This window comes from Squalius cephalus (assembly GCF_949319135.1).
Source record: "Squalius cephalus genome assembly, chromosome: 1".
Taxonomy (NCBI): domain Eukaryota; kingdom Metazoa; phylum Chordata; class Actinopteri; order Cypriniformes; family Leuciscidae; genus Squalius; species Squalius cephalus.
In genome coordinates this window covers 53963268-53982625 of record NC_137122.1, presented here as the reverse complement: position 1 = coordinate 53982625, position 19358 = coordinate 53963268, and the positions used below count along the sequence as shown (strand labels likewise).

At 37.8% G+C, this 19358-nt stretch overlaps 1 protein-coding gene across 3 annotated transcripts in view; it reads right to left on the bottom strand.

Annotated features, from left to right (window-relative positions):
• Positions 1-1552: 1552 nt before the first annotated feature.
• LOC307160217 (ras-related protein Rab-37) overlaps positions 1553-19358 on the bottom strand; it is a 34232-nt gene continuing 16426 nt past the window's right edge. For 2 of the 3 annotated variants that reach the window (XM_079874147.1, XM_079874146.1), the window contains exons 2-9: positions 18515-18625; positions 10519-10560; positions 9920-9986; positions 7981-8033; positions 7750-7815; positions 4854-4910; positions 4684-4760; positions 1553-1845 (exon numbers count right to left, since the gene is read on the bottom strand). In XM_079874147.1, the coding sequence (XP_079730273.1) occupies positions 1743-1845; positions 4684-4760; positions 4854-4910; positions 7750-7815; positions 7981-8033; positions 9920-9986; positions 10519-10560; positions 18515-18625 (576 nt within the window). In that variant the 3' untranslated portion in view covers positions 1553-1742. The remainder of the gene's footprint in view (positions 1846-4683; positions 4761-4853; positions 4911-7749; positions 7816-7980; positions 8034-9919; positions 9987-10518; positions 10561-18514; positions 18626-19358) is intronic. The other variant, XM_079874145.1, reaches the window with a different exon arrangement.

Here is a 19358-nt window from a genome sequence, read left to right as displayed (position 1 = left end):
AAAAAAAAAGGTTGCTGCCTTAAATTAAGTACAAATAACTTGGATGTTTACGTCATATCAACTTAAATTAGGCTACATTAAACTTATTTATTTTTAAAAACAATTGAATCTTGTTTAACTTAAGTTGAAATAGCGTATTTTGATGAGTAAAAGCAATACATGTAATTAAAGCAATGCAAAACATAGCCTAGCCTATTGTCATAACTTATTGATCGTGTAATTTTTTCACTGCAATGAATTATAGCCTAAACATCAGAGGGTGACATTCTTGTTTTGTAAATGAACTTTACAAAAGAAATCAGCGCATATACCTTTTGTAGTGTTCTTGGGCCATTGTTTTATGAGTTTGTTTTAAGTGTGTTTGTTGGTTAAAAACTTTGCTATAATGGAAGAATGAGTTGATTTGAGACATGTAGCCTACGAAGTGCATTTTGAATGTGAAATTGGTTGTGCTGAGCTGCAAGTTGAGAACTTTGTGAAGAGTTTTGAAAAATTGACTCAAGCCTATTGAAAAATGTTTCCGATTGTAAAAAAAAAAAAAAAGAATAAAATAAAAACACGATCCACGATATTCCGAAATGATCGTCTTAAATTGCATGTCAGATTTAGTGTTAGAAAGGCAGCCTTCTTTGCTGAGACTGAGATCCGTTTCTGCAGAAGGTGAATATGCATTAAGCTTAAAACAGAAACAAAAGGAGTCGCAAATCCCAGATATTTAGCATACAGGTGCAGTGTGCGGTCACATGACTCAAAACAACCAATAGCAGTCCACAGACCAATGTCTCGCCAAGCTCAAAGAACGTTTACATTTATTAATTTGGCAGATGATTTTATGCAAAACAACAACTTACATAGTACAACACAAGTATTTGCTCATTCAAATAAGTCTTGTTCATCTTCTCTGAGACCCATCGGTAAACCCGACGTTCACATTATTCACATTATTTAAAAGTACAGGACACATATGAACTTGAAAGATAAGGCAACAATTAAATCGATATAAGCTCATTATTTATTCGTAATTCTCGGTGTGTAACACCGCCCCCCTGTGGCTTTAAATACTAACATATGAATCGATGGAAACAGCCAAACAAAGCACTGAAAACAAAAAGCTCTCTCTACAAAACACATGTATGTGGTTACATTGAACTTTCCTATGGCACTTTGTGACCACCGTGAAAAAAATAACAGCCCATATTCACATCAATCCCTATGCATGTCAATCATACTAGTGAGTGTGACATGTGAAATGAAACCCACATATCACGATCAAGGCCTGACTCAGTCAAGCTGTGCTATGATTGTTTCAATATATACACTGATTGTAAACAAAATACTTAACAGAAGCTGATATTTTGACTCTGCAAGACACTCAAATATACAGGATTTTATAAACACTAGACACAAGCTCACTGCCCGGCACATTTGCGTGGCGTATAATGTAATGAAACACCAATATATTTTATACTGTGTGTAGACAGAGGCTATAACCATCAGAGAAACCTGGAAAAATCATGTTACACAGACAGACGTACCTGGAAACTGTACACACCTGGATTAATGCAGTTTATAAAGCAGAAACCACCTTCAGAGGCGTATTACTCTGATGTACCTCAGCAGTATTTTGGCTGTATATTCCTGACTAGAAAGCGAACAAGGGTCTGGGGGATCATTGGACACATCAAAACAACGTTCACACACACATCTTCGTATAGAAATATCTTGGACGTGGAGGAGGTCCGTCACCCGAGGCAACAGCTGGACTTCTGCTTCTGTGAGTCGATGTAATCGTGGATCTTGAACTTGGGCTCGTGGGGCTGCTGGAGATTTCTTTGCTTCAGTTCTCTGTGTGGAGATTACAGAGGGACATTTTAAGTGTTGTGTGGCAAACTTTGAATGTTGGTTTGACAAAGCCTTAAAAACACCTTTAAGTCCTTATGCGGTTTGAAGGCCCGTGTGGAAAAGATGAACGACAACACATGACGTATTACACCGTCCATGCCAATTATTTTTTTTAAACAAAAACTAGGCCAAAATGGAAAAGCTGTGTGTGATAAACTAAGTACAGCCGTACTGTTTCCATAGGAATTAAGAGAGAAAGAATCAATCAGTCTCTGCTAATCAAATGTCTTTGATTAATTGATCATGAGCAAGTGTGATCTCCTCTATAAAAGCAGGAGTTTTGTCAGTTTGCTGGTCTGGATCATTCAGATGTGTGTTCACATAATAACAAGGAGGAAAGACATCAGCAATGATCTTAGAGAAGCAGTTGTTGCTGCCATCAATCTGAGAAGGGTTATACGTCCATTTCCAAACCATCTGAAGTCCATTATTCTACAGTGAGGAAGATTATTCACAAGAAAACATTCAAGACAGCAGCCAATCTTCCCAGGAGTGGACGTCCCAGCAGATTCACCCCAGGTCAGAGAGATCACGAAACACCCGAGAGCTTCATCTCAGACTCTACAGGCCTCAGCTGTGATCGACTCGGCGGTAACCAAGTGTTAATTACCCCTAGGTTCATTTTTCACTGGAATTGTCCTTTAACATGTGAAATCTTCAAGTTCATGACAGTACAATTAGAAAAAGACGGGACAATGGCATGTTTGGGAGGGTTGTCAGGAGAAATAATCTTCTCTCTAAAACGAAGCACAGCTTAGGTTTGCAAAGTTGCATCTGAACAAACCTCAAGACTTCAGGAACAATGTCCTTCAGACAGAAAAGACCAAAGTAGAGATGTTTGGCCATAATGCACAGTGCTAAGTTAGGTGAAACTAAACACAGCATATCAGCACAAACGCCTCATACCAACTGTCCATCACACTGATGGAGGGATGATAATTTTTGTCTTGTTTTGCAGCCACAGGAACTTCTGGGCATCAAGTATTCTAGAGTCAGATGTGAGACTATCTGTTTGAAAGCTAAAGCTTGGCCGAAACTGGGTCGTGCAACAGGACAATGATCCCAGGAACACCAGCAAATCTACAACAGAAGGGCTGAAAAAGACAAGAGTCAAAGTGTTGCAGTGACCCAGTCAAAGTCCAGACCTCAGGAGAGACCTTAAAGGGGTCATATAATGCCATTTTTGTACAAGCTAATATGATTCTTTAGGGTCTAAATGAAAAGTTTGTAATATACTTTAATTAAAAATTCTCATTAGTATTGTAAGAAAACACTCATTTTACCTGGTCAAAAACAGCTCTGTTTTCAGCACGCCGTTTAAGTGCATGTGTCTTTAAATGATAATGAGCTTTGCTCACCCCGCCCCTCTGTTCTGTGGGCGTTTTGACACAACAACACACACTTGACAACAGTTGAGGGTAACGTTATATTTTGAATATGTTTGTTAACGTAATGTCACTTTGATCTATCTTTGTATGTACTGGCAGGGTAGAGTATGAGATACGAACACTATGTGTTTACTGATGTATACGTTAGTTCATTGACAGATTGATGTTACAGCTAATGGTCATGAAAAACTTTTTTTCTGTAAATGTAGGCTTGTCCGTGATGCGTAACGTCATCTATGCAGTGTTAGGTACAACTGTCAGGGCTGAAGCACTAACATTTTACTGATCTGTTTAAAAAATAACCAGTCTGTGACACTATGACAGTCATTAGGCACATAACACAGTCAGACAGGAGCTAATACCTTTTTCAATGTTCTCGTTTATAAAGCAGTCTGGTGAAATGATTCACGCAAACTTGAAAGCATTGACGTTGATCGTGGGGAATATTCCCTTCGAAAACAAAACTCAGCCACTGCGTCTTCAGCGGTTCGGATTTAGGAACATCAAAATGATGCTGTGTTCCTTATTACACCCAAGAACAGAACACCACAATCGCTTAGACGCCATTCTGCTCATAGACAGTGCTCCAGCGTATCAACAACGGCGGACTATGATGACAGCTCGCTCACAAGCGAGGGCGGGTCAGTGTTGAAATGCTGCTGTCAATCAACAATCGTGGGAGGGGCGTCCGACCGTGTGACGTCACAAGGTCAAACGGCTTGATTTGAGATGGGGGAAAACATATAAGAAGATTAAAAAAAGACCACTGGATGGATTTTTATCATTTTATGATGGTTGTGTACAGGCACTGCCAACACACATTTCAGTACAATCAACTTGTAAAAGTGCATGTACCATTATATGACCCCTTTAAGAAAGCTGTGCATAAACAGATGCCCATAAACCTCAATGAACTGAAGCAACGTTGTAAAGAAAAGTGGGTCAAAATTCCTCCACATAAATGTGAGAGACTGATACGGTCACACAGAGAACGATTCATTAAACGTATTGCTGCTAAAGGTGGTTCTACAAGCAGTTGAATCATAGGGTGTACTTAGTTTTTCACACATGGCTTCTCCATTTTTGCCTTGTTTTTGATAAATAAATAATGACACTGTAATATGTCATGAGTTGTTGTTCATCTGAGGTTGCGTTTACCAAATTTTAAGACAAAGATGGTTTTTATTATGTTCTGATACGTAAAAGCATAGAATTCAAGAGGATGTCCTTTCTTTTTCACATGACTGTACGTCACAATAGAGAGGAAAAGACTAGCTCAACTTCAGTTTCATGCTAACTTTAATATTTGCTTATACAACGGTACATAATGATCAATAGTAATAGTGACACTTGTTTAAAAGGTCAAATTGACTGAATAAAGAGAGTCTCAGACCTTGCTATGGCTTGGAAAGCGAGTTCCACATTGACACCGGTCTTGGCACTTGTCTCCATGAAAGGGACTCCATATTGCTTTAGTAAAGAAAAAGAAAGTGTTGAAGTTAAATAAAAATAACTGTTCACTGATCATTTGTGCATGTGTGTTAAATACACATCCACTCATACCTTCGCCAGCTTCTCCCCTTCTTCGTGTGTGATGACCCTCTCAGCAGCCATGTCTGACTGGAGGAACACAAACACACATCAAAAAGACATTTTATTACCGATAATACATATCCTTGTTATCCTACAAAGTCAAACTAACCAACAAGAGTGTGAATAGAGGTCCAGTTTTTAATATGCTGTTATGATTTTATTAAAGAAACATTCTGAGATAAACAAGTTAACCCTGTAAAGCCTGACATATGTAATAATAGTGATGGGTAATGGCGTAGTGTAGGATGGGCACAGATTCTGATGCTTTACCTTCAGACTTTGATTCCATCCAGTTAGAGGATTTAAACACATTTGATATTCTGAGCCGATTTCGGAACACACATTGTCGTCATTTGTCGTGCGTCTCCTAGAAACGAGGCGTATGCTTCTGCGCGAGTTTGTTTTCGGCATAAAAAGTCTGTCGTATGTCATCCTCAGTCGTTTAGTTTATGATGACCAGTTTTTTCTCTTTCAACATTCACAAAGTTGGCAAGTAACATAAAATTAATCAGTAATCTGTTTTATTTACAATGTCAAATCTTTTTTTGTGTGTGTATGTGTAGTTTTTTTGCCTTAAAGGCACAGTATGTAAGTTTCGCCACTAGAGGTCGCTTATTCAAAACAAGGGCGTAGCTTGATGACTCCGTGAATGAGTGTGGAATCATGGAAGTGTTGCCTTCACCTCCACAGCCAATGGAAAGCAATCCGATGGGACTCAAATCAGAAATCATGTTCATGGATGAGCGAATGTATTACATTTTATTAAAGGGGTGGTTGATTATGATTTCACTTTTCTAACTTTAGTTAGTGAGTAATGTTGCTGTTTGAGCATAAACAACATCTGCAAAGTTACAACGCTCAAAGTTCAAAGCAAAGGGAGATATTTTCTTTTTAAGGACTACAACAAACGGCTGGTAGAGACTAAACGACATTCCTCCCGGGTTAGTGACATCACAAACCCAAAAATGTACATAAACCCCGCCCCCGGAACACAATTTATAGATTATCAAGACAGAATATGCCAATCAATGACTAGAAGATAACTACACATAAGCTACATCAATTCATCAACTAACCATTCAGAAACATCCTGTTGCATTCTACTTTTCAGCTGTAGTCAATTCTGTCAATTCAATTCTCTCTACGAGTCTTTCCATCATTGTCTGACTCTGAACATAAAAGGCTAAACGTTTTTGAAATTTTCAGTGCATGTCTGTGTGAGGTAAAAGGACACAAGCTGTTGAAGCTCCGCCCTCTGTGCCGGGAGCAGCACCTCATTTGCATTTAAAGGGACAGACAAAAACGGTGTGTTTTCACTCACCCTCAAAAAGTGACAATTTTAACATACTATATAAAAATATCTGTGGGGTATTTTGAGCTAAAACTTCACATACACACTCTGGGGACATCAGAGACTTATTTTACATCTTGTGAAAAGGGCATTATACCACCCCTTTAACGTTACTGTGGCGTGAAGCAAAAGGGGATCGAGAGCCGCAGGATATTTTACATTGCTGTTTTTATTATGCTTATATGCCGCAGTCGCTCCTTTCTTTTTGTTATGTTTATTTTACAATTAGAGTTACGATTAACGTTCGCCTCATTCGTCCCTGAATTTGAACTTTATTACAGTTACGTTTGATCACTTAAATTCACATTATTTTATGTCATTCTAATAAAACAGCCACAAGTGCTGAATTACTACTCACACAGGCCACTTTAGACAAGAGATTCAAACAATACAACTAGCCGAATAGAGCTGTATAACAAGAATACTTTTATCGACAGAAAACGAATCAAACACTTGCTCATCTGTCAAATAAAACATAATATTTTAAATCAAGGGTAGCACAGATATAACATCACTGACAGACGACGCAATCACATGGGCCGTTACACTGGTTAAAATATCAGATTTCTCTGGATTTAAACGTTGTTGGAAACATTTGGGATAATGCAAGTACACAAGTCAGCAAAATATATAACAAATATATAACATTGTAGTCGTTTTTGGATATTTTAATCCAAAATTCTTATATATTGTGCCTTGGTGTTTTCAATAAACGGATACTTGATCACTTAAAAATGGATGGAATCACTTTTGTAACTTTTTTTGTTCAAAATGAATAAAGTTTAAATAATGTATGAGAACATCATAAATCCATCTTTCAAACCCTGTTTTTGTCTTGATTCACTAACTTATTACAAGTGTTAATATGGTAACAATAAGATTGCATGTTAATATCAATGCATTAACTTGAACGAACAATGAGCAATATGTTTTTTTTACAGCACTCTTTAACCTCTGTTAATGTTAATATCAATACAGTGTTTGACCTTATCAGACTAGCAATCTTTTGTACGGTCATTAATTTAAAAACATCAGCGTTTCCAATTATTCAGAATTACAGCATAAGATATGGCACTTATGTGCTCATGTTGACATGTATAACATTAAGTCTTATGGACAATGTACTTTGGCTGTGTGCATTTATATATTCCCAGTCCCTTTTCATTTAGTCCATTACCAGCGATTTATAATAGAAAAATGAGGCTTTCTGGCTCAATCAGTCCATTAGGGGGCACTATCTAATCCAGCGCAAAACCAGTTAGTGCAGTTCCACCAGAACACACCCAAACCGCACATCAAACAATGAAAGAAAGATGACCAAAAGCGTGTAGTAAACATGCTTGGGGCAAAAATGAATTACTCGCTAAAATTAAAGTACACTATAAAGGACATAAAATAAAAAAAGGTGAAAAACAGATTTTTGGCTCTGTGTCTGCATATGCATTAAAACATTATTTGTACCTTTCAAGAGGGTCTGCTTATCTCGGTTCACTCCTTTCAGGAAGTCCCACTTACCTTGTTGCCAAGCAACATGATGACCACATCCTTCTGTGCGTACTCATAGATTTCAGTCAGCCAAGCCTGCATAGCAATAGACATGCAACAACAACAAACACACACGCTTTGAAGGACAAGAAACACATCTGCAGTAGACATGTCTTTTCACAACCCACGCTATCAAAAGCAGGGAAATAAGAACCTCAAATGAACACATTTTTAAATGTCTCAAACGTTTGTTCGTCTTACCCTGATGTTGTCGAAGGAGGCCTTTCTGGTGATGTCATACAGCAGCAGAAGAGCTGAAATGGAAAGGACAGTATGTTCAAGTCATGCCGTATGATTCAGAGCTGAGCTTTATTCGCAGTTAAACTCTGACTCAAGTCTCAGTGGAAAACGTTCAGTGCCACAGTACAGTCTTAACACGCTCAACTGAGAAACTGTGTATTGTAACAGATAGTTCAGACCCGTGGATGATCAATATGAGCTTTTTATTGATTGAAGAAATACCAATAACTAGAGAGCAGAGCTAATGATGACTGATATAATGCCAATATACACTCACCGGCCACTTTATTAGGTACAACCGTTCAAATGCACGTTAATGCAAATATATAATAAGCCAATCACATTGCAGTAAGTCAATGCATTTAGACATGGTCATGACGATCTGCTGAAGGTCAAACTGAGCATCAGAATGGGGAAGAAAGGTGATTTAAATGACTTTGTGTCATGGTTGTTAGTTGGTCTGAGTATTTCGGAAACTGTTGATCTATTTTCACACACATCCATCTCTAGGGTTCACAGAGATTGATCCAAAAAAGAGAAAATATCCAGTGAGAGGTCAGAGGAGAATGGCCAGACTGGTTCAGCTGATAGAAAGGCAACGGTAACTCAAATTACAAGTCGTTACAATGGAGGTCTGGAGAAGAGCATCTCTGAACACACAGCATATTGAACTTTGAAGCAGAAGAGCTACAGCAGCAGAAGACACACACCGGTGACACTCCTGTCAGCTCAGAACAGCAAACTGAGGATACAATTCACACGAGCTCACCAACACTGGACAGTCGAAGACTGGAAAAACATTGCCTGGTCTGACGAGTCTCGATTTCTGCTGCGACATTAAGTTGGTCGGGTCATAATTTGACATGAAAGCATGTATCCATCCTGCCTTGTATCAGTGGTTCAGGCTTCTGGTGGAGTAATGGTGTGTTGGATACTTTCTTGCCACACTTTGGGCCTCTAAGGACCAATTGATCATCGTTTAAACACCACAGTCTACCTGAGTATTGTTGCTGACCGTGTCCATCCCTTTATGACCACAGTGTATCATCTTCTGATGGATATTTCCAGCAGGATAACACACGTCACAAAGATCAAATCATCTCAGACCGGTTTCTTGAACATGACAATGAGTTCCCTATACTCAAACGGCCTCTGAGGAATGTTTCCAGCACCTTGTTGAATCTCTGCCACGAAGAATTAAGGCAATCCTGAAGGCAAAAGGGGGTCCGACCCGGCACTAGCGAGGTCTACCTAATAAAGTCGCCAATTAGTGCAAATACATATTTTAATACCAGAACAATTTACACAAAAGTGCTCAAATGCAATGAACATGCATTTATGGCTATATTTAGTGAATAAAATAAAATAAAATGACCATATAATATATATATTTTTTAAACATTAAATTATATTGTTGTTAAACCAATATTTTATAAAAGCATTCACTCAAGGCTGAATATTTCATTGATTTTACCAGTTTACTCCTCTTTGTGGTGCACCTAAGAACATCCATTATTAATGACACACACAGCAAATTATCACAAGTGCTGGAAAGCAATACACATTTATTTTAAGCAATATTTATTCAATACACTTAAAGCAAAGCAAAAAAAATCAAAATAAATTACCATAAATAACATTAATATGTTTATTGAATTACAAAACATTTTATTATATTGCTGTTACCACTTAAAAAAAAGAAAAGAAGAATGTCACTTGAGGCTGAACATTACAGTGATTTGATCAGTTTACTTCACTTTGTTTCAGGCACAAGAAGCGCCGTGACTCATGGTAATGCACGGCCTCTCGTGACGTACAGCTTTAATAAGACACGGCACCAGTAATGAAGTCTATCAGGCGGCGACGTGTCAGTGATTTCTCAGTGAGATGTGATATTTACCCTGAGCGTCTCTGTAGTACGCGTGAGTAACGCTGCGGAACCGCTCCTGACCGGCCGTGTCCCAAATCTGCAGGAGAGGAGCGTTAACAGGTGAGGCTTCGTTTACACGTCAGGCACACATCAACATGAATCACATCCCAGGCAGCAACATAGTGTCGGCCCAGATCTGGTACATGTGGATTCAACGCGTGCCAAATGTGGGCCGGATCTGGGCCGACACTATGTTGCTGACTGGGATCTCAAATGTGGCAAAGAGGGGAAACCTGAAACACATTTAGAATATTTTGATTTGTGGTTTTGTCCTGATGTAATAAACCTTATCTTTGAACCGGCAGGAGGGCCAACCAAATTCAGTTTTCTGAAATGAATGTGAGCGGTGCTTGCCTGTGCAAAACACACACCTCCACGATGCTAGAGCAGCGATGAGATTTTAGTAATCCGGTTTTTATCTGCCAGCAGACGTCTGTTCAAGTCACATGATTTGAAACACCATTCAGGACGAGTTCAATACAGTACTCGCATACTGATGCTCGTCTCAGCAAACACCACTAACTAGAGGTATAAATATGTAAATAGACGATGAACTTGTGTTTGCTTACCTGCAGTTTGACCTTCATGTTATCCACAGTAACCACCTTATTCTACAGGCAACAGGAAGAAGAAACACCCATTAAAACCACAACATAATGAACAGTGAATACTTTGTTATTCAAGGAAAATCACACACAGACAAAAACAATTTAGCTATACTAAAGTGAGATCTCTAACTGTGCTGTTTTGCTTTTGTGTGGCCAGTCTCTCCACACAGACTTAATTATATAGCGAAGATGAAATAACAGACCAGCTCCCTGCTTAATTTCCTGTTGACGTCAGCCGTTACTTCCTTTGTGAGCAAAACGTTTTAAAAATTGCACCTTCTGCACTGAGAGGACCAGACTTATCTGATGTTTTCATGCACCAAATGGCAGTGCAATCAGAGACGTCAGTCACACAAATGGAAGTGAGATTTTCAGAGATGAATAATTATCATCCGCAGACATTCACATACATCTACAGGAAACCATTTAGGCCCGACTAATCATTCAGTGCAGTTAATGCTGACGGATCAAAAAGCGTAGGTGTTTAAAGCTGAAGAGTCTCATTTGTTCGCTACTTTCTCTTTTCTTGGCAGACGTGACTGAAAGCATGTGGATTTGTAGGTGCCACCAGTTAGATAGAAATTACACAACATGTCTGACTTAATGTTACCGTACATCATCCTTTAATTTCCATTATCAAACAGTTGTAACCCTCAGACCAAACTGATAATGTCTGAACACCAATGAAATGCCGTGTGTTCCTCATCTGTTAACTAGAGACGCTACTGCTTTGTTGATTTAGATTGTCGCTTTCTTGAGGGTCAGAAATGTATAAAGAATAGGTCATGTTCTGTCATCATTTATTCACATTCATGTTGTTTCAAACACATATGACTTCTTCTATGGAACACAAAAGGAGAGATTTTGAAGACTGTTCAGGCTGCTCTTTAACGTACACAAAAAAGCACCGTAAAAAGAGGTACATATGACTTGTGTCTTGGCAGTTCATATGATAACCTCGAGTGAAGTGTTGTTATTGTTAACAGAAACTAAAACTATATAAAAAAAAAATGATAATTGTTAATTGAAATAAAGCTGAAATAAAATAAAATATACATTTTAAATGAAAAACAAACTTTATCCACCCGGGACGTCATTCACTACCCTTCTCCTCATTCATTTTTTAAAGTTAGACCTCAACCTTCTTAGTATTCCTCAATCAATTCATTATAAACAATATAACAAGAAAAAATAAATAAAATTATAAAAGAATGCCTGTTTTCCCATCCATTTTGTATAAAAATTGTATAGGGTCGCTAACAACTTGAGAATATTTTTTCTGCACGACAATAATGGAATCTTTGATGACTGAATAAGCGCAATTCACATTTATTCCTCAAGGTGGCGATGTCTGATACACAATGATGAAGTGACGTTTCACTCATAGTCACCGCAGGCAGAAAACAAAAGAATAGGAAGAATCATCAGCAAAACTTGAAATGACTCAGTGATTTACTGCAGAGCAAGTGCTGAACGCTATCAAATATTAGTGTCACTGTCACATGATGGTGGATCTGGTGAAGAAGCCGTCAGCGATCAAAATATTGATTTTGAAGATGTTGAAAATGATATTTTTTGGAATGAGGAAATAAATATGAGCCAAATACTGAATGTACTGGGAAATGAGCTCTAATGAGGACAGTGATGATAGTATAAAAACATCTGCTTAAACCGAACCCTTCCAAGCTCCAAAAGGTAACAAATTATGCTTCATTTCATTTAGTAATTGTTACGCTAATATCAGGAGAGTTTTATATTATCGTGACAGATAGAGATCCATACGTGTTAGGTATAGATCTGGATCGCTAAAGACCCGAATATGTAATGATTGGCGAAACATTCATACATTTAAAGGTTAAACAAACAGTTAAAAGTTGGCTTGGCAACTAAAAATAATAACGTTAACTAAGAATACTCAAATTTAGTGGTGTTCAATTCCAGTTTTTTAGCAGTCGACTCCAACTCCCAACTCAAACTGCAGTTGTAGTAAGAATCGACTCCTCGGCTTCACTTACTTTAAACAAGACTTTTAAATAAATACTTTTATTTATTTATTTAAATTCTTTAAATAAAACAAGACTGCAGTCGTTATTACCCGTGTTAGGGGGTAATACAATACAGTGCAGGTAATGCAAGACATGTAAGACATGTAATCAGATTACTTTTTCAAGTAACTAGTAAAGTAACAAATTACTTTTTAAATTCACAACAAAATATCTGAGCTACTTTTTCAAATGATAGAAAAAAGTACTGTACAGGTGTGAATTTGCATTTCCTTCAGCCTGAGGCGCATTCATTTCACTTTTGGTGTGAAATGGCCTTGATATTTGGCAGAATAATAAACAAGCAAGCCCAGCTCAGAAGAGACAAAGTAATGCAAAAGTAACAACCCAACTAAGCATGACACAAAAGTAACTAAGTAATGCATTACTTTTAAAAGTAACTTTCCCCAACACTGGTTATTACACTTTTTTTTCTGACATGAAGCCTTAAATTCCCCTTATTTAAACACTTTTAGCGTGACTGTCCAAATGAGTCAAATTTAGCGATGACATTACCTTGAAATGATCAGTAGCTATCGACGTCGTTACCTATTCCCGATGCATAATTTTATTATGGTGGTCAAATATTATGTCAGGATTAAATTAAAGATGAAGAAAGTATTCTTTTTAACAGTGATGGCGCTAAACCAATTTTATATTTATTGCATTAATATAAATACACATTTATCAATTAAACTACAAAGCTGGCACAGAGGCATGTAAAATTCAAAGTTACTAAAGTGGAAAAGATGATTTTCACTTTCTGCAAAATTTCTCCTTTTGTGATTCACAGAAGGAATACAAAGGCAGGTTTGGAGAAACAGGGGAGTAAATGACGACAAAACTGTTTTTGCGGTTGACTATCACAAACGCTTCGGCTGCTTAAAGCACCTTCCAGGAAGTTCTGGATAAGAAATTAAATCAGAGCACAGCACAAAGCCATTTGAGAAGAACATGAACCAGTTCAATAAGAGCGCAGGTATGTCTATATTGTTCCTTCAATCGCTCACGCATATCTGACGGGAATGAAAACACAATTCTTTTTCTTGACAGAGCTGCGTTTAGAAGAGCTCAGATGTCTCATTCTTTCTCTAAGGGCAAAACCATCACAAGCTGCAGAACAAGATAAATTGAAAATCCAGTGACAAAACTGGTAGGCTCATGGAATTAAGAAATGTTTTTTTTTCAGAACAGTTTCAACTTAAAAAAAAAAAAATGCAGGAACGTTCCATTCATAATGTTCTGTTAGCACTTCTTGATTGTGTGCATTCTGGAATTGTGTGCATTCAATCAATATACAGTAGTCAACAACTGAAATGGATCAAAACCTTTCGTCAAAGTTATACACGAATTTTGTGAATATACATGAATTTTTCATATATATATATATATATATATATATATATATATATATATATATATATATATATATATATATATATATATGAAAAATTCATGTATATTCACAAAATTCGTATATGTATATGTATATACATATATACATATATATATATATATATATATATATATATATATATATATACACAATGTCATATGGGTTTGGAACATCATAAGAATGAATAAATGAAGACTAGACACACACACACACACACATATATATATATTTATCCTCTCTTTCTGAGACCCCTTTAAAGGCCTGTTTGAGGGTCAAGACTTGGTCTTAGGGATAAGGTTATAATGAGGTTAAGGGTAGGTTTAGGGTAAGGTTTTGGGTTAGGCACTTAGTTGTGATGGGTAAGGTTAGGGTAAGTGGCTAGAGATTGCATTGTGTCAATGAATTTCCTCATAAAGATAGATGTGCAAGAGTGTGTGTGTGTGTGTGTGTGTGTGAGTGGTCTTCATTAAAATGGCAGAAGCAAAGTTCCTTCAAGGCAAGTAATTTCACTCAGCGGTCATCCTTAATCAGCTATTTCAGTCATTCAAGCACAGCTCCCATCTCTTTGAATTAGGAAACACAAAATTCTTCAAAGCTGTTCGCTAAGCTTACGATTTTAATTTCATATATGAAATCACCAATGAAATCTGACAACAGCCATCTCATAAACTTATCCTCAAATAATGCTAAAAAGTCTTCTACAACAGTTCGTTCTGGTTCTCGAATCTGATTCGATATTATACCAGTGTGTCACCACGGTAATCACTTCACTGTTTGCATCACTCCACTTGCAGCGAGTGTAACGGAAAATAAAACAGAATGCTGACCAATATTTTCAGTGAAAAACACACGCAAATCTATTATATGACTTCGTAAGAGCCATTTGGATAATTGTGCTGCTTTTACAGTGGGGTTTTCCTCTGCATGACAGAATCTTCATTTTTCTGTGAACTATCCCTGTAAATCAGTGTCAGTCAGTAACAAATATCGACGGGCACTTCTTCGAAAGTACTAAAATAATCAATGTTAAGAGACCAGGATCAAAGCCAGAATAATTCAATTCTTTACCGTTTCCATTCATACAGTGATGATGATGTATGACGATGGGATTTTCATTAGACAGTTGCTCTGGGAACCTGCTCGATCTATCCTATTATTTGAGAAATGGACAAATAAACTATCAGTTTCAAGGACGTTTTGACACTGGAAAGGATATCGATTTATGACAAACATTCATCTTTCATGGCCTCTGTCCATCCAGCATAAATCAACCATAGCCATCAATTTGTTGTAATGGCTTTCCATTTCTCTGGCATCAGACTTGCTCCGCTCTGGCTCCCACACATCCTCATGCTGAGCAAGTGCTACAAGGAAGAGCCCAAAATAGACACAGGCTATAGTGCTGCCGCTGTGCCATTCAAAAAAAAAAAAATACCAGCACTGAAACGCTTCACTGTTTCCCTGAGCCACGGCAGATAAAATGCTTCATTTCCGACTAATTTTAGGCGTTGTTGGCAGGCAATCAAAGCATGAGGCTTTAAAAGGGTTTTTGAACTTCCTAAAGACACCTTCTGTCTCAAAGCATGGCACTTTCTCCTCGATTCTGACGTTAGAATCTGTTCCACGCCACATGCAACCTTGACCATTTCAAGGTCTTTAGCCAGCCTTCACTTCCCGGCAAAAACACATACTGTGAAACCAAACTGACTGTCTTGGCTTGAGGGCAAATATCTATTTGTGGAGCATGACAAACTTTATTTTCCTCCAATGAAACATGTGCCATTGACGCCAACTGACAGCACAACCTCTGCAATAACAACTGTTGGTGTGTTTACCACGATGACTCAAAAAAGACAGAAAGCCTCCCAAACTCTTTCTCTTTCTCTGAGAAAATAAACAAAATATATAAATGACTCATCTTGCACTTTTTTGTCCAGTCATATGCTCTCTACAATGAGAATGTCCCTAACAATAACAACTAGCAAATTAGGGTTCCTGGCAGTGATGAAACAAATTGGCTATTTTTTTAATTTATTTTTTTAATGGGATGGGCTCTTCAAAATGTCTCAGTCCAGCTTCCAGCTAATACGTATCCTATTAAAAGTGAAATAGTCTAAAACTGTTTCATGGGGTCAAAGAGAAGCATAGCAACAGATCTTTTCTTCTGAATTGTGACGTACATCTGAGTGTAACTTGGTTCTATGCATCGATTAATGCAAGCTTTTAGGCAATGGCTAAAGTCCCACTGAAGTGCCTTGGAACGAGCAGCTTTGTATAATGCGTTGACGTAATTGCCACTGAAACAGGAAGACATATTGAATGGCTCCTCCCCCTTTTCAAATAGCCAATAGCGTTTAGTTTACCTCACAGACTGCAGTTGTACTTGATAGCACCATGGAAGTGAATCCGAGCGCTGATGATACGTTAGATTCAATAGTAGAGGTGTGAATAAATTTTAGCCATTTTTAACCAACGTACAGTTGGAAAACGGAATAAAACTCGAGCGTTTGAGCAACCGAACACTCATCTCCAACCCATATTGCTCCTTGACGTGTCATCGGTCGCTTTGGCCAGGTGGTATTTATAGTATGGGGGCGGAGCTTTAGATTCTAGAGAGCATTTGATTGGACAGAAGATGTGATGAGAAGTTGTGATCCATTTTAGCAGAAGTGAGAGACTAAGTTTTGAATGGTTGTATCTCCTAAATGCGAATATTGTCATTGTTTTGGAACACACCAGCTTATTCATAAGCTCAAGGCTAACATTCATACTAAAAGCTAAAAACAATTATCTATGAAAAATAAACATATGATTAGATTTGGAATAAATTGAATAGATTTCATTTCATGCCAACTTTGAAAACACCCCAGGTAAGTTTAAACCAAAAAACAGCTGGTTTCATCCCCAAGGAGGGTTGGCAGGTGCAGCTCAAGGCCCAAAATGTCACGGGGCGACTGGTTAATCATTTAGCAAGACTGAAACGTGGACGAGCATCAGATTGGCCTGTTATATCCGAACACTCCAAGACGTCTGGAGTGGTACAGAGACTTCACAGATTTGAGAGGCTGGTGGACCAATTACACTTCAGAAGACCACAGAGATTTGCACAGTTAAACGCCAATGGACAGTGAACACACACACACACACGCGCATACACACACACGGCCTCTGTATGATGGAGTGTCTGAACAGCTTTTTGATTAGATGCTGACACTAAGTGTTAAATGGATCATTTACAAGCATTATATTTTAATAATTTTTGCCTCTGAGGTCCACTTGTAATATTAGATTTTGAGGAATATTTTCCTCCCACTTACGGACCCTGAAGATTAGAAGATTATAATAAGATTACACAGGTTTGGAGTGACATAACAGTGAATAAATGACAGAATTTTCAATTTTGGGTGAAGTATCTATTTAACCCTCTGGTGCTATTCGGTCATTCTTGACTGAAAAGTGGAAACGTTTAGTACTGAGCCCAAATAAAATCTCATTTTTTTCAGATATCAAGCTCAAATTTGGAACACAACTCGTTTAGATTTATGGCTTTGATCTTCAGGCAGTTTTAGAGTAAAACGTGTTTTGAAAAATACATATTTCATGTAAAAATTGAAAATACCGGTAGTATTTTTGTGAATCTTCATAATGAACAAAAATCTATAACTTTAAGTTACCGTCGTTTTTAAGGTTTGCTTTCAATCTGAGATATTTCATTTTGGATGTTCATCAATTTTTTTTTTAAACGTTACTACTCGTTTCAGAACGTTTAGAGAAAATTCAAAAGTAAATGTTCCTATTATATTTGCAAATTGATCAAATGAAATGTTCCCTTAATCCCTTATATGCTGTTCCCTTAATCCCTTATATGCTCTTCAATGTTGCACAACCAAGAAAACCATTTAAAAACAACATTAAAATAACTGGTCTTTTTGAACGTTCGGAAATAGCGTTTTCATAACTTCTACACCACAACAATAACGATGAAAACACCACAGGAACCATATCGAGGAAATCACTTTCAGAACTATTGTTTTCCAGCGGATGAACGATAAAAACATTGTCAGCCAATCAGAATCCATCCCGCTTTGAAGAGCTCGAGCACTTAAAGCGGCAGACGACAAAACTGCAGTGCATGCCTTGAATAACACAGAACGATATTGCGCATTGGTGTGGACGCTTACATAGGTTTCAACCGTTTGCTGTAACAGCATATATCCTCCTTCCTCATCACTTGCTGAACACCAAATAAGCTAGGCGTCCTTTAGCCTACCTGAAGATCTGGGCAATCGTTGTGAACATCAGATCAGGAATACTACGATTTTCAGAATGTGTCGGTTTTTCAGCTTCGTTTCAATAAATATTCTTTTTAGACTACAGAAAAGCTTTGAGCTCCGACACTTAGAAATCCATCAAACACACTTATTATTTAAGGTATCAAAAAATTGATATGACCCCTTTAAACAATATGAAAATGTTGGAAAAAGAGAAGCAAACCAGCTCCTTCCACTTGCTAGCTCACCCTAAAGTCTATCCCCACTGTTGCAATGAAGTTGCCTCCCAGAAAGGCACCATCTTTAAAGCGCACCAGGACGCAGGTCTTCCCCACTGCCGAGTCTCCCAGCAGCATCACCTAAAGGCATCAGGGTCAGAGACAGCTGTTAGGCCTGCAACCCTTTGATTACACACATCCTGGTTTGGTTTAATGAGCTCCAACATGTTAAAGTCAACATGAAATTACTTTACTTCCATCAAATTATACATTTACGAGCGGAACGAGGCAAAAACGTAAGGTAGAAATCGGTTTTATCCATCAAGATTGTGAAAAGTGTCTCTAGATAACAGGTTTTTGGCGGGACCAAATAATTGAGAATAACTGCTACGTTTACATGGACACCTTTTGAATTAAATTCAAATTAATTCATTCTGATTGATGAATAATGAGTAAATGAGTAAAAACGCCCCTTCCCGCGTCCAAAACAAGGCGCCTGAGGATGAGAGTCCGAAACGAGGACTGGTGGGACGTTGTCCTGCTGCACTTCACAGAAGATGAGTGGAAGGAGACTTTTGAAATGACACGATAGTCATATCTGACACTTTATTCATCAACAACAGCTCGTTCCACACATCATACGGTCAAGTGTTTACATGTCCTCTCGATCGGATTAGAACACCCCTTCAATCCCAATGAAATTTTTATCGGATTTGGTCAATTTATTCCGATTGACATGGTTGCATGCGACTTTTTTATTCTGACGGTGCTACTAGTGCGATTACAATCTGATTATTAGGGTCCATGTAAAAACAGCCTAATGACAAATCATGCACACTAAAACTAGGAACAAGAATTGAAATGGGGTCATTTC